General features: G+C 38.6%; 1 protein-coding gene across 2 annotated transcripts in view; it reads left to right on the top strand.

The window, feature by feature from the left end:
• Positions 1-16,766, top strand: part of RGS7 (regulator of G protein signaling 7) — a 480,171-nt gene that overhangs the window by 408,518 nt on the left and 54,887 nt on the right. Inside the window, exons 7-9 of one of the 2 annotated variants that reach the window (XM_055582175.1) lie at positions 466-530; positions 1,863-1,939; positions 2,046-2,127. In XM_055582175.1, the coding sequence (XP_055438150.1) occupies positions 466-530; positions 1,863-1,939; positions 2,046-2,127 (224 nt within the window). Of the gene's footprint in view, positions 1-465; positions 531-1,862; positions 1,950-2,045; positions 2,128-16,766 lie in introns of both variants that reach the window. The other variant, XM_055582176.1, reaches the window with a different exon arrangement.

Genomic DNA, 16,766 nt, shown 5'->3' on the forward strand with positions numbered 1-16,766 from the left:
TGGTTACCAAGGTTGCAAACATGTCTATTTTCTTATAACACCTTTTTAAATTACCATTGTGTTTGAGTGGCTCAGACAATAAAGAATCTGCCTGCAATTCAGGAGACCTGGGTTCAATTCCTGGGTTGGGAAGATTCCCCTGGAGAAGGGAATAGCAACCCACTCCAGTATTCTTGTCTGTGGAATCCCATGGACAGAGGAGCCTAGCAGGATGCAGTCTTTGGGGTCACAAAGAGTTGGACACCACTGAGTGACTAACACTTTCTCTTCACTTGAATTTCAGTAATGATGTTACAGATTATTTGTTTTGTCCCCCCAGAATGATAAAATCAGAAATTTACAATTTGAGGAAAAATGACAAAGACCAATATGCTTTGGTTTATAATGCTCTATTTTTTTTTTTATTTTTAGTGCCTCAGTGTAAATAAGCAGGCAAGAAATGATTGTGTTTTTTCCCCCTTTTAGCGGTTTACCTCTGCAAAAGAACAATGCAAAACAAAGCAAGGCTGGAGCTGGCCGACTATGAAGCTGTAAGTACCGAGGACTTCCTGGCAAAGGAAGGTATAAGATGAGCAAGAATAAGGCCAATGGTCATTTCTGGGCACTCTGAACTTTCTACATTCATGAATCTTAGAGATCAGATTTCCAGGGAGGGATAGCATAATTACTATATCCCTTACTTGCTTACTTCCTCGCATCATTCACAGTGATGATGAAATTCTAAATACACAAATTTGGGGAAGAAGTAGGAAGTATATATTATTTGCTAAAATTGATTTAATATAAAAGTTTTATGTATGTTGTCATTTGTTTTTAGTCACTAAGTCGTGTCTCTTTGTGACTCCATGAATGTAGCCCTCCAGGGTTCTCTGTCCATGGGATTTCTGCCAGGCAAGAATACTGGAGTGGGTTGCCATTTCCTTCTTCAGGGGATTTTCCTGACCCAGAGATCGAACCTGCATCTCCTGCATTGGCAGGCAGATTCTTTGCCATTGAGCCACCAGGAAGCCCAAAATCTTTATGTGTATACATACATATATATATAGTAGTATATACTATATATATACTATATATAATGAAGATATCCAAACTTCGAGAATTAAAGAGTGTTTATACTGGGAAAATGGTTTTTGCAAAATCTTTAGGTTGGTCACTGTCAGCAGATTAAATTGACCTCATGTAATCTGTTCAGATGATTGCTATCTTCTGATTTACTAAACTTAGAGCACTATCTGTAAATGGGTAGTAGGGGGCCAAAGGTTTACATTTTTCTCAAAAACCAGATAAACTTATTAAATCAGTAGTAGAAATGTACTGATTTCTTATTCAGTAAAATGGGCAGAGAAAAATCCAAAGGATTACTCTTGAGCACTTTTTAATGTAAGTTTAGTATTTTGGGTTTTTAGTTATACTCGCTAATATTGATGTTTGTAATAGGCTTTCCTATGTCCTCTGTGACTGTTAATTTGAGGATTAGCTGCATTTAGTGAGCATGACTTATCATTCCAAGTACACTTACTCCAAGAAATTTTGATTTGTTTTCTTGGTAAGTACATATGGTACAACTGGGCAGAAACAGATACCTTTTGGGCTTCCCTGTGGCCCTGCAGGTAAAGAATCCGCCTGCAATGTGGGAGACCTGGGCTCGATCCCTGGATTGGGAAGAGTCCCTGAAGAAGGGAAAGGCTGCCCACACCAATATTCTGGTCTGGAGTATTCCATGGACTGTATAGTCCATGGGGTTGCAGAATTGGACACGACTGAGCGATTTCCACTTTCACTTTTCACATATGGTAGATAAACTAGAAGGGGGCATAGTAAGGCCGAGCTCCAGAATGTCTTCTCCGTGGTATATTTTACAGGAGAGCTTGGCCAGGCTACAGAGAGCATTTGCCCGGAAGTGGGAGTTCATTTTTATGCAAGCAGAAGCACAAGCAAAGTGAGTCCTTGTGAGTCTTTTGGAAGATTTGTTCAAATTGTGGCCTTTTATCCACAGAGGCACTATGATTAACACTGCTTACTGTTCATTGTTGTGATGTTAACAGAGTGGACAAGAAGAGAGACAAGATTGAAAGGAAGATCCTTGACAGTCAAGAGAGAGCGTTCTGGGATGTACACAGACCTGTGGTGAGCAAGCACACGCACCAACACGGTCATAATTTCAGCCTTTGGAAAGTAAAGGAAGAATGTAGGAACTCCGTTTTTCTCCCCCCCGCCCCCAAAGTCTTGGTGAATTTAGAAGAGTGCCACTGTTACATAAAGTGACTAGAGTTCAATAGTATAATATTTAATTTATAAGACTGCATTTTTCTACCATGACACTACTTGCGTACACTACTTTTTGCTTCTGAGGTGCTTGATACTTTCATACACTTGAAGGAAAGAAGTCTGCAACAAAGTAGTTTTGCATGGCTTCCAACCTACATTTTTCCTGAATGTATAGTAAAAGTCTGAGTTAAAATGTTATTGCTCCACTAATTTTTCTTTTTTAAAACCTACTAATAGCCTGCCTTGAATGTCAGCTTTAATGGAAGCATTTTAGGCGGCTCTGCTTCAGCTTAGCTCATTCTTCTAATGATGTAACTGGTCATTGAATCTATATACAATAACTGAGCTGGTTTTCTTATATAGTAATGTTATAGTAATAGTAATGTTAAACCATATGAGCCAGAGTAACAAATAACAAACAACCTTGATTAATACCAGAAAACTTTGTGTAAGGAGTTAAACAATGGTTATGAGCTTATATCTTTAAACACAGACCTAGAGAATGATATTTATATAGTATTATTAAATAACAGGATCACAGCAAGAGATGAATCAAGATTCTTTGAGACTGTCTTAATATTTTCCTCTCAGCTACCTGTGGGAATGGGCCAAAATAGGTCTGTTTTCCAAAGGTTTGTATACGCATGTCTATATATATATATGATTAAAATTTAAATTTTATATATATTTAAATTCTAGATATTAATTCAACTGTCAGATTTCATATGGAATTTTTTTCAATTCACAAAAAATTAGAATTGAGACTTAATTGTCTTTTCTACTCAAAATTCAGCTTGAGTTTTATTGCTCATGGTATGAAAAAGATTGTGAGGTCACATGCAAAAGTATTGCAAGGATATGAAGTAGGATTTTTGCTTGTTTTAAGCCATCTCTAGAAACTGGTTAATAAGTTATGCCCTCATGTTCGTCCACTTTATGCTCCTGAACATCTGAGGGCCCATCTCTAGCCTAGTTTAAATCTGATGACTCTTGGCAACTCAAGAGGACTTGCTCCATGTCGGATCCCCTTCTCTGCCCACATCTGTTCCACAGCAAAAACTCATGCTCTCAGATTATGTAAATTGATTCCACCTCAACACACTTGCCTGTTCAGTCGCCCAGGAATTACTCAGCCAGTCCCATGCCTTCTATGTGCCCTGTAACCATTGTGAGTAGGCTCCAGTCCTGTTTCTCCACAGAGCAAGGCACGTATGAATGTTCTCCAGGGGGCCCCTGCTGTGCCCCTCACTAGATGTTCATTTAGAAAGTCCTCCCAAAGAGCACCTGGAGGCAGAAACCACCCTGAAGCTGTTAGTTCTGTTTCCCTTATTCAATTTGTGGATGCCTCTGCTTGGCTTTATATCTCTTAAAATGAACATGTTATGCAATTCTTGCTTACTGTTTGTTTTCTAGAGGGGAAAAAAATAGAGCTTTGGGTTACCTGCATGTTTCTGAGAATGTAATGCACCTAACCCAACCCTACCTTCAGTTATTTATTTTTTATATTACAACTTTGTATCCCGTTGGAAGAAATGTTTTTGAAGTGGTCCCAGGTGCGTGTGAAGTGAAGACACTCGTCTGGAGGCCGTATCAGTCACACAGGTCCTGCCCTGTGTCTGGATTTTAGAATTCTGAGTGCTTACTGAGGATTAATTGACAGATGATGCTGGCAGGATTGTTAAGCAAGACACTCCTAAAAGAGCTTTTAATGCCTATCTCCCCAGCAAAATACACAAGCTATATTTCTATTCACTGGCTGTAGTGTTAATTAAACAATAAGAAGAAGAACTTTCTAAGATAACTATACCTCCAAAAATGTCCTTATTTTTATTTTGGTTTTGAAAAACCCTTATTACAAAATTGTGAACACACTACTGCATGTTTTTAAAGTATAGAAATTAATATTCTCATTGGAATAAAAGACTCTCTATTCAAATTTCACAGACTTATAACACAATTTAATTAAAACACTTTTAAACTATATAGTTATATTTTTCCTTATTGCTTTAGATTTATGAATATATTAAGTATCTTTGTTTTCAAAGACAAAAATGGAGTTATCCTAGCAGTACTGTTTGTTGATTTGTTTCATTTTATTTCCTCTTGCATAATCCTACTCTTTAACCTTAGCAGAGAACAATTAATCCTGATAAAGCTTTTACTAGTTTAAGTCAAGGTGATATACTATACTGCATTTTGTTTGGTTTGCTTTGCTTTGATCTGGTTTGATGCTGTCATTTATTAATTAAAATAGGTTGGAAACAATTAGCCAGAAATATAGTCAGGAAGGGGAAATCTCAAAAAGAAGCTCAGAATCTTTAAAGTATACTTAATGTAGAATATTATAAAATATTATGAGTTTATACTTAGAGATGTAGAAAATATATGTAATGTGATTTTCTTAATGAAATCAGTATACTCATTTATTGCATTTAATACCTGTTTAAAATAAATTTAGCTTCCCTAAGTACGTCCATGTTTACTCGCCCCCAAAAAAATTAAAGTCATAACACTGAGAAGGACTCTTCAGTTATTAAGGACTCCAGACAGAATTGTCAAACACTGACTACAGTAAGTGCCTACATATGAACCTTCAAGTTGCAAACTTGAGAACATGTGCCCTCGTGTCCGCACACATAAGTTAGTTCACTTGTCTGGCGTACATTGCCACGTGCATGCATCCTCTGCAAGTGGTTGTGTGTGTGCTTTACTGTACAGTAATGTATAGAGTTCAGTAGTACAGTACATTTACTTCAAGCTATTAGTCCATCTACAAGAGGACAACTTCACTGAACTCCTGGCTGTGCAGCACAGGGAGCTTACTAATGAAAACCTGATGGAATTGGAGCCCAGAGAAAGGACAAAGAGGGACAAGAGAAAGAAGAAGTAACTAATGAACAAGAGATTTACAACACAGGAAATGGCAAGGGGATTTTCTTTATTTGAGAAGGCACGGTTAGCTTTTGAGGCACAGGACCCCAACGCAAAATGGTATATGAAGGTTGTGGCAGCCGTTCAGAATGAAATCCAGTGCTACTATGTCATCTACGATGAGAAACAAAGGGCTACTACTCAGACATCCCTGGATCATTTTTTCAAGAAGATAGAATTGAATCCAACAAGGAACCAGAATTTTTGCCATCAAATTTAGGCATGAATGAAATTTCCGCTTGCCCTCCGTCTCTTATTGCTGACAGTCCTTCAGCTCTACCATCTCCCACTTCCTCTCTCTCCTCCGGTCAGTAACTCTTCTTACCTGTTCACTTGATGCCAGCCCCTATATGCCAGTTGTACTGTACTACTGTGCCTCTCAAGATACTGTATTGTAAGATTAAAAATGTTTTCTTTATTTGTTTTTATGTATTATTTGTGTGAAAAGTATTGTAAACCTGTTACAGCACAGAACTAGATAGCCAGCGGTGTTAGTTGGGTACACAGGCTAACAATGTTAGACTTAACGAAAAAAATTAGACTTCCCAAGGTGTTCTTGAAACGGAACTCATTTATATGTAGGGAACTTACTGTATTCAAGATAATAGTAGGGGAAATAGACCAAATTGTAACAAATGTCAAAGATAATTTGGGATATGGGTTGACTTGTGTATTTAGTGTTTTGATACTTTTATAAAGCCCCTTCAAGGGCTAATGGAGTCTTGTTGTTGTTTAGTTGCTAAGTTATGTCCAGCTCTTTGCGACCCAATGGACTGCAGCACAGAAGGCTCCTCTGTCCTCCACTGTCTCCCAGAGTTTGTTCAAATTCATGTCCATTGAGTCAGCAATGATCTAACCATCTTAGTCTATATTAACTGAGTTCAAGCAACTAGTTGGGTGCCAAGTTGCTCATTTGTGTCCGATTCTTTGTGACCCTCTGGACTGTAGCCCACCAGGCTCCTCCATCCATGAGATTCTCCAGGCAAGAATACTGGAGTGAGTTGCTATTTCCTTCTCCATTGAGCAACTAGTTAAATTGCAGTAAAAATTATGTTTGTCACAGTGCTAAGAGTTTCATTGACACTAACTTCCGAGTACTTGTTTTAATATTTTCAGATTATAATTTCTTGAAGATCAGAGAGTTTGTCTGAAATTTTCTATACATTTCCTGTAAATCTTTTTTTTTTCTTTGAATAAATTAGTGTGGAGTGTCTGGTGAAGCATGTGTGTGTATGCACAAAGCCCATTAAAATTTGGGGTTTAAAAGTGTCTGAAGAAGAGGTTATAGATTTGCATAAGAAGTTTGAGAAGTTCAATAAGATTCAAAGTTTTTATAACCTACTGAATTAGATCTAAGTGATTCTAAGGAAATACAACCATCATGGAGGGAAAAAAGTAGTCTAGTGAACTGGCCTTTCAAAGTAGAATGGTCCTGATATCTGGAACCAAACTTGTTCCTCATGGCCCTATTGTGGTGCCAGCTTATATCCTTAGCACTGACTTTGTTTTTTTATTTGTTAGTTACATTTTTTTCAGCTTCATGGAGATATACTTAACAAACTAAATTGTAAGATACTTAAAGTGTACAATATGATGATTTTATATATGTGTTCTTTGTGAAAGGACTCCTGCCATCAAGTTAGTTAACCCTGACTTTGAAAGTTGATCTAAAGAGATGGAGTGTAGGGAACCTGGGCACATTCATATGTGCAAGGTAGAGTCAGCTGTATAGAGTGAATCACCTCTCCTCTCACCTTGGAAATCCATAGTGACCTGTGGGAGCTCTAGGGTTATACTTTAAGACAGTACTGGGGGTGAACATTATTTATACCACAAACTATAAAGCACAAGGCCACAATTATAAATATTCTTGCAGATACACTATGACAGGCATCACCTTGGCACATTTTTGTTGAGGACAGTAGGGGGGAACCTGGTATTAGGTTAAGATACAGATATTTAAAAAAAATTTTGTTGAAGTATACCATACATACTAGAAATGCATATCAAATCCGTAATGAAATGGCACCTCACACCAGTTAGAATGGCAGTTCTAAAAAGATAAGAGATAGTAAGTGTTGGTGAGGATATGGAGCAAAATTCTGTGCACTGTCCTGGTGGGAATGTAAATCGGTGCAACCACTATGGAAACAGTAAGGAGGTTTCTCAAAACATTAAAAATAAAACTGTGGTATGATCCAGCAGTTCCACTTTTGGGTATTTATCCAAAGTAAATGAAAACATGAATTTAAAAAAGCACCCTCATGTTCAACGCAGCATTATTTACAATAGATGCAACCTAAGTGTTCATTGATGGGTGAGTGAATAAAGAAATGTGGACACAGGCATACCCAGGGATAGTGTAGGTTTAGTTCTAGAGCACCACGATAAGTCATAGAGAATGTTTGCTTTACCAGTGTATATAAAAGTCATGTTACATGATATGATGATCTATTAAGTGTGCAATAGCATTATGTCTAAAAACTAACGTCAATGCCTTCATTTAAAAATACCTTCTTGCTCAAAAATGCTAACCATCATCTGAACCTTCAGCAAGTCATAGTAGTAATGTCAAAGATCACAGATCACCATAACAAATATAATAATAATGAAAAAGTTTGAAATATTGTAAGAATTACCAAACTGTGACTCAGGGACACAGAATGCACAAGTACTGCGGGAATAATGGTGCTGATAGATTTGATTGACGCAGGGCTGACACACACCCCTTCAGTTTGTACAATGATGCAGTATCTGTAGCTCCCCAGCTGGCACAGTGGTAAAGAATCTGCCTGCCAATGCAGGAGATGCAAGAGAAGTATGTGGGTTCAATCCCTGGGTCATGAAGATCCCCTGCAGGAGGAAATGGCAACCCACTCCAGTATTCTATTCTTGCCTGGAAAATCCCATGGACAGAGGAGCCTGGGGGGCTATGGTTCATAGGGTGCATAAAGAGTGGGACATGACTGAGCACTGACACGCACATAACATCTGTGAAGAACAATAAAAAGTGATAAAATGAGGTGTCCCGTATGTATGTACATATGTGTTTGTGTACACACATGTACATACACAAACACATTTATAATTCGGTCATAAAAAGAATAAAATCTTGCCATTTGTGACAGCATGGGCATGTGAAATAAGTTAGAGAATGACCAATACAATATAATTTCACTTATGGGTAGAATCAAAAAAACATACTCTTAGATACAGATTGTTGGCTGCTAGAGGTTGGGGGTTGGATAAAAAGAATAAAATCTTGCCATTTGTGGCAGCATGGGCATGTGAAATAAGTTAGAGAATGACCAATACAATATCATTTCACTTATGTGTAGAATCCAAAAAATATACTCTTAGATACAGATTGGTGGCTGCTAGAGGTTGGGGGTTGGGATGCTGGGAGAAATGGTGTGAAGGGGGTAAACAGGTACAGACTTCCAGTTTTAAAAGAAGTAAGTCCGGGAGATATGATGTACAGCACTTTGACTTTAGTCACTAACACCAAAGTATACATTGAAAAGTTGCTAAGACAGTAGATTTTAAAAATACTCATCATGAGGAAAGAAGTTTAAACTGTGTGGTGATAAACGTTAAGTAGATTTATTATCTAGTTTTGCAATATATACATATATTGCAATATTATTTTGTAATATATACATATATTAAATCATATTGTACACCTGAAGTGAATATAATGTTATATGTCAATTATATCTCAATAATAATTTTCTAAAGGATGGCCTACATACAGAAAATTGCACAAAGTTTAAGTGCACAATGAATTTTCATGAATTGAACAGAACCAGTTCATTAGCCTTGACTGGCAAAGCAATGACAAACCTAGATAGCATATTAAAAAGCAGAAACATTATTTTGCCTACAAAAGTCCATTTAGTCAAAATTATGGTTTTCCTAGTAGTCATATACAAATGTGAAAGCTGGACAGTAAAAAAGGCCTAGCGCCAAAGAATTGAGGCCTTCAGACTATGGTGCTGGAGAAGACTCTTGAAAGTCTCTTGGACTGCAAGGAGATCACACCAGTCAATCCCAAAGGAAATCAACCCTGAATATTCATTGGAAGGACTGATACTGAAGCTGAAGCTTTGATATTTTGGCCACCTGATGAGACGAGCTGACTCACTGAAAAAGACCCTGATGCCAGAAACTATTGAAAGCAGGAGAAGAAGGGGACAACAGAGGATGAGAGGGTTGGGCGGCATCACCGACTCAATGGACATGAGTTTGAGCAAGCTCCAGGGGATGGTGAAGGACAGGGAAGCCTGGCATGCTGCAGTCCATGGGGTCACAAAGAGTCAGACACAACTGAGTGACTGAACAACAACAAAGGCACCAGGATCCCAGAGCCCTACCAGGGACTGTTCCAGTCACTGCTGCCTAGGTCAGTGGTAACTTCTCATACCATAGATACATTTGCTTATTTCTGTCTTTATATAAATGGAATTATTAATATCACTCTTCTCATATTCAACATCTTCCTTTGAGAGTCTTTCATGTTATTGCATATAGTTATAATTTGTTTATCCCCATTACTGTATTAGTATTCTGCTATATGACAGTAGAGGGTTTCATGATATATTGATGCTAAATTAACTTCCATAGGGTTAACACTCTATTATTTTATCCATAATTTTGATTTTCAATTTATTATTTTCACTAACTTGTTATATTCATGATTCAACTTGTTACTCCAGACTTTTGTTTATCACACAAAACCATCAGCTCAGTCTCTTTAATTTAGGTTCAAAAGCAATGCAGACCTCAAAATAAAATAGAAAAACAAGGTGAATGATATTATATGTTATCACATATAATAAAGGAGTAATCTTATTTATATATAGAACTCATACATCAGTGAGAAAATATCAAAGAAGTAAAAAATGTAATGGGAAACATTTATATTTTTACCTATTAAATTTTCAAACAATTTTTAATGACCATATATTTGCATACAATCTTACACTCTTAGGTCCAAAGGTCCATTTTAATTCATTGGTTGTTGCAAATGGCATAAGTAAATAGATAGGTAGGTGGATGGATAGATAGGTATGCAGCTAGATAGATAGACAAGACAGAGGGACAGGCAGATGTGTAGAGAGAAGACTGAAAAGATATATACATGAATATCAACAATATTTATGAATGCTGAAATTCTGTTGATTTTATCTTTTTATGCTAATATGTTTTAAAATTAAAATTTAATGTGTTTACATATACAGTAAGAAAAATCACTAATTGTTTTATAAAATGAATCAAGACTTCCAGTCCAGCATTGAAAGATCTTGGAAATTATCATCTTGGAAATTATCACTCTCAATCTCACAATAAGAAAAAGAGCTGAATAAACTGAAAATCAGCCATTTTTCTTACATTCATCTCAGAATGAGGTCACTAGGCAAAATGCTGTAAGTGCCTAAAACTGGAGAGACAGGTGAACACAGGAAATCACAATTTACCAGAAGCCCAAGAGCAGAAACCTCCAAAGAACCAATACTGGGGTAAGAAACTTAACCTGTAATGGACAAATAGCTGGAGGTTCAGAGAAGACTAACTTGAAAGTTAAGACTCCAAGGGAGCCCGGTCTTGAGGCGACACCACACACTTGTGAGTTTTGCCTCCAGGAATTCTACCAGATTCTCACAGTGAAGTTTGAAGAGAAATCCCTTTGTACATCTCTCAGGGGAAGGGAAAAAGGAACAATTTTCAAATACTCTCAGAACATTCTCATCTTCTTAACAAGATCTGCCTTTAAGAGAGACTGATCAGAGTTGTACAGGAACCTCACCAACACAAAGAAAAGGAAATACCAGACCCTAATCCTGGTCTCACCCAAGTGAGGGGGGAAAAATTGGAGAGGAATTTGTAAAGGTTAAAGCCCCAGAGCACAGGCTCACGAAAAGACTGGCACCTCATCCTAGAACTATAGAATGCTTCCACTCCCTCTGTGCCAGCCACAACATTAAGAGAGTCTAAACAACAACAGGGAACTGCAAAGGAAAAAACTGCACATCTCAAGCCTTATTTAGGAAGCCTTAAGGAGGGACTCTATTTTGGGGGCTTTAAAATCACTGCAGATGGTGACTGCAGCTATGAAATTAAAAGACACTTACTCCTTGGAAGGAAAGTTATGACCAACTTAGACAGCGTATTAAAAAGCAGAGAAATTACTTTGCTGACAAAGGTCCATCTAGTCAAAGCTATGGTTTTTCCAGTGGTCATGTATAGATCTGAGAGTTGGACTGTGAAGAAAGCTGAGCACCGAAGAATTGATGCTTTGAACTGTGGTGTTAGAGAAGAGTCTTGAGAGTCCCTTGGACTGCAGAGAGATCCAACCAGTCCATCCTAAAGGAAATCAGTCCTGAATATTCATTGGAAGGACTGATGCTGAAGCTGAAACTCCAATACTTTGGCCACCTGATGCGAAGAGCTGATTCATTGAAAAAGACGCTGATGCTGGGAAAGATTGAAGGCAGGAGGAGAAGAGGACGACAGAGGATGAGATGGTTGGATGGCATCACCGACTCAATGGACATGAGTTTGGGTAAACTCTGGGAGTTGGTGATGGACAGGGAGGCCTGGCATGCTGCGGTTCATGGGGTCGCAAAGAGTTGGACACAACTGAGCAACTGAACTGAACTGAGAGAGAGGTTTCCCTGGTGGCTCACTGGATAAGAATCCGTCTGCCAGTGCAGGAGACATGTATTTGATCTCTGATCAGGAAGATCCTACATGCCAATCCCATGTGCCACAGCTATTAAGCCTATGCTCTAGAGCCCAGGAACTGCAACTACTGAAGCCCAGGAGCCCTAGAGAAGCCACTGCAATGAGAGGCCTGTGTACCTTAACAAAGAGTGGCCCCCTGCCCCTTGCCGAGTTAGAGAAAAGCCCTTGCAGCAATGAAGACCCAGCAAAACCAAAAATAAATAAATAAATAAATAATGTTTGTGTTTTAAAAAGCCTAAGGGAAACCTGAAGACAACTGGGGAGACAAAAATAAAAGCAGAGGAAAGTTCATCTCTGATATAACAAAAGAAAGCAGTAAATACAGCTTAACCTCTAGCTAAAGGAGATCAGTTCTGGGATTTCTTTGGAAGGAATGATGCTAAAGCTGAAACTCCAGTACTTAGGCCACATCATGCAAGGAGTTGACTCATTGGAAAAGTCTCTGATGCTGGGACAGATTGGGGGGAGGAGGAGACGGGGACGACAGAGGATGAGATGGCTGGATGGCATCACTGACTCGATGGACATGAGTTTGACTGAATTCCGGGAGATGGTGATGGACAGGGAGGCCTGGTGTGCTGCAATTCATGGCGTCACAAAGAGTCGGACATGACTGAGCGACTGAACTGAACTGAACCTCTCGCTAGATATGCAAACCACACAATAAACACCTGTTCACCTCAGGGCCTTTACCCAATACATGATATCTGGCTTTCAACAAAAAATTCACATAGAATAAAAGGAAAAAATAAGGCAGCTCAAACAGACACATAAAGCATCAGAATCAGACTCAAATATGGCAGAGATGTTGAAATTATCAAACTAAGGATTTGAAACAAGTATGAAAAATGTGCTAAGGCTTCTAATGGAGGAAATGAACAACATAAAGGAATAAAGAATAGAGGTATAAACAAAAATATAGAAATTCTAAGAAAGAATCAGAAGAAAATGTTAGAATAAAAAATGCCTTAACATTAAATGAAGAATGCATTTGATATGCTCCTAAATACACTGGACATGGCCAAGCAAATAATCAGTGAGCTTGAAAAAAATGTCAATAGAAATTTCCAAAACCCAACTGCAAAGAGAATAAGGATGAAAAAGAGAAGAGCTGTGAAATAATTATTAAAGGTGTCACATACATATGATAGGAATACCAGAAAGGCAAAAAAGAGAGCAAGAAGAGAAGAAATATTTGAAGCAGTAATGACCCATCATTTCTGAAAATTAATAGCTAACCGAGAGCCAAGAAGCTTAGAGAACACCAACTAGACTAAATATCAAAACATCCAAACCTAGACATAACACATTTAAATTTCAGAAAGTGGACAAATCTTCAAAGAAGCCAGAGGAAAAAGAAACACTTTACATAGGGAGGAAAAAGATTAACAATTGCATCAGACTTTTAGAAATCATGCAAGCAGGAAAGCAGAGTGAAATATTTTGTGTTGAAAGAAAAAGAAAAAAACTTCAGAATTCTATCCAGAAAAATTATCCTTTATAAGTGCAGGAGAAATGAACATTTTCTCAGATAAACAAAAATTGAGGGACTCTGTCATCAGGAGACTTGCAAGAAATGCAGAAAATCTTCAGAAAGAAGGAAACACCATAGGTCAGAAACTCAGGTCTATTTTTTTATTTTTAATTATAGTTCAAATGATAATAGTAGTGTTAAAGGGCACAGAAAGGAGAAGGCATTGGGAATAACCTATTATAAGGTAATTGAATGGAGTAGTATAGTGTGATTAGAAAGTGGAATCTGATTTGATGTAAATATGTATTGCAAACCAAAACGCAACCGCTGAGGAAAGCTTAAAATGAAATAGAATTAATATGTTAAGAAAGGCAAACAAAAGGAATAGCAAAAATTCTCAATTGAAAACATAGAAGGTAGAAAAATAGAAAAAATAAAGAAAAGGAAAAGAATCAGAGCAATGGCAACGAATAGAAAACTATGAAAAAGATATGGCAGGTATTAATCCAGCTTTCTGAGAAGGCAATGGCACCCCACTCCAGTACTCTTGCCTGGAAAATCCATGGACAGAGGAGCCTGGTAGGCTGCAGTCCATGGGGTCGCTAAGAGTTGGACACGACTGAGCGACTTCACTTTCACTTTTCACTTTCATGCATTGGAGAAGGAAATGGCAACCCACTCCAGTATTCTTGCCTGGAGAATCCCAGGGACAGCGGAGCCTGGTGGGCTGCCGTCTATGGGGTCACACAGAGTCGGACACAACTGAAGTGACTTAGCATTAGCAATCCAGCTATATTATGATCTCTTTAAACAGTGGTAGCCTAAATACACCAATTAAAAGGGAGAGACTATCAGAGTGAATGAAAACCTAAAACCTAATTATATATTAAGAAATTCATGTTAAGTATAAAGACAGGTACAGATTAAAACTAAAGTAAAGCTATGGAGAAAGTAAAGGGATGCTGCTGCTGCTGCTGCTGCTAAGTCACTTCAGTGGTGTGCGACTCTGTGCGACCCCATAGACAGCGGCCCACCAGGCTCCCCCATCCCTGGGATTCTCCAGGCAAGAATACTGGAGTGGGTTGCCATTTCCTTCTCCAATGGATGAAAGTGAAAAGAGAAAGTGAAGTCGCGCAGTCGTGTAGGACTCTTCGCGACCCCATGGACTGCAGCCTACCAGGCTCCTCCGTCCCTGGGATTTGCCAAGCAAGAGTACTGGAGTGGGGTGCCATTGCCTTCTCCGAAAGGGATGCTAACGCTAGTCAAAAGATAGGTGGAGTTGTTGTTCAGCTGTTCAGACATGTCTGACTCTTTGTGACACCATGGACTATAGCATGCCAAGCTTCCCTGTCTTTCAGCATCTCCTATAACTTGCTCACACTGGTGTCCATTGAGTTGGTGATGTCATCCAACCATCTTGTCCTTTGTTGTTATCCCCTTCTCCTGCCTTCAGTCTTTCTCAGCTTCAGGGGGTTTTCCAATGAGTCGGCTCTTCTCATCAGGTGGCCAAAGTATTGGAACTTCAGCTTCAGCATAAGTCATTTCAATGAATATTCAGGGTTGATTTCCTTTAGGATTGACTGGTTTGATTTCCTTACTGTCCAAGGGACTCTCAGAGTCTTCTCCAATAGTTCGAAGACATCATTTCTTTGGCCAAAGTTCAAAGGCGTCATTTAATCAGTGCTCAGCCTTCTTTATGGTCCAAATCTTACACCCATACATGACTACTTGAAAAACCATAGCTTTGACTATACAGACTTTTGTAGGCAAAGTGATATCTTTATTTTTTAATACACTGTCTAGGTTTGTCATAGCTTTTCTTCCAAGGAGCAGATGTCTTTTAATTTCATGGCTGTGGTCCCTGGGTGCAGTGATTTTGGAGCCCAAGAAAATAAAGTCTGTCACGGTTTCCATTGTTTCCCCATCTATTTGCCATGAAATGATGAGACCAGATGCCATTATCTTTGTTTTTTGAATGTTGAGTTTTTTTTTTTTTTTAATTTTATTTTATTTTTAAACTTTACATAACTGTATTAGATTTGCCAAATATCAAAATGAATCCGCCACAGGTATACATGTGTTCCCCATCCTGAACCCTCCTCCCTCCTCCCTCCCCATTCCATCCCTCTGGGTCGTCCCAGTGCACCAGCCCCAAGCATCCAGTATCGTGCATCGAACCTGGACTGGCAACTCATTTCATACATGATATTTACATGTTTCAATGCCATTCTCCCAAATCTTCCCACCCTCTCCCTCTCCCACAGAGTCCATAAGACTGTTCTATACATCAGTGTCTCTTTTGCTGTCTCGTACACAGGGTTATTGTTACCATCTTTCTAAATTCCATATATATGCGTTAGTATACTGTATTGGTGTTTTTCTTTCTGGCTTACTTCACTCTGTATAATAGGCTCCAGTTTCATCCACCTCATTAGAACTGATTCAAATGTATTCTTTTTAATGGCTGAATAATACTCCATTGTGTATATGTACCACAGCTTTCTTATCCATTCATCTGCTGATGGACATCTAGGTTGCTTCCATGTCCTGGCTATTATAAACAGTGCTGCGATGAACATTGGGGTACTCGTGTCTCTTTCCCTTCTGGTTTTCTCAGTGTGTATGCCCAGCAGTGGGATTGCTGGATCATAAGGCATGTCTATTTCCAGTTTTTTAAGGAATCTCCACACTGTTCTCCATAAGTTTTAAGCCAGCTTTTTCACTCTCCTCTTTCACTTTCATCAAGTGGCTCTTTAGTTCCTTTTCACTTTCTGCCATAAGGGTGGTGTCATCTGCATATCTGAGGTTGTTGATGTTCCTCCCGGAAATCTTGATTCCAGCTTGTGCTTCATCCAGCCCAGCATTTCACATGATGTACTCTGCCTATAAGTTAAATAAGCAGGGTGACAATATACAACCTTGATGTACTCCTTTCCCAATTTTGATCCAGTCTGTTGTTCCATGTCCGGTTCTAACTGTTACTCTTTAACCTGCGTACAGGCTTCTCAGGAGGCAGGTAAGGCGGTCTGGTATTCCCATCTCTTCAAGAATTTTCCGCAGTTCATTTTGATCCATACAGTCAAAGGCTTTAGCATAGTCAGTGAGTAGCTGTATTAATTTCAGATGAAGCCAGCTCCAGATCAAGAAAAATTATCAGCGATGAGGAGCAACATTATGTAATGATAAAGAGATCAATTATTCATGAAGACATAGCAATCCTTAATATGTGTGCACGATAGAGCATCAAAATATGAGACAGAAACTGATAGAACTGCAAGGAGAAATAGACAAATACACCATTATAGTTGTAGTGTCCAGCACACCTCTGTCATTGATTGACAGATCTAAC

The sequence above is a fragment of the Bubalus kerabau genome, chromosome 5 (assembly GCF_029407905.1).
Source record: "Bubalus kerabau isolate K-KA32 ecotype Philippines breed swamp buffalo chromosome 5, PCC_UOA_SB_1v2, whole genome shotgun sequence".
Classification (NCBI taxonomy): domain Eukaryota; kingdom Metazoa; phylum Chordata; class Mammalia; order Artiodactyla; family Bovidae; genus Bubalus; species Bubalus kerabau.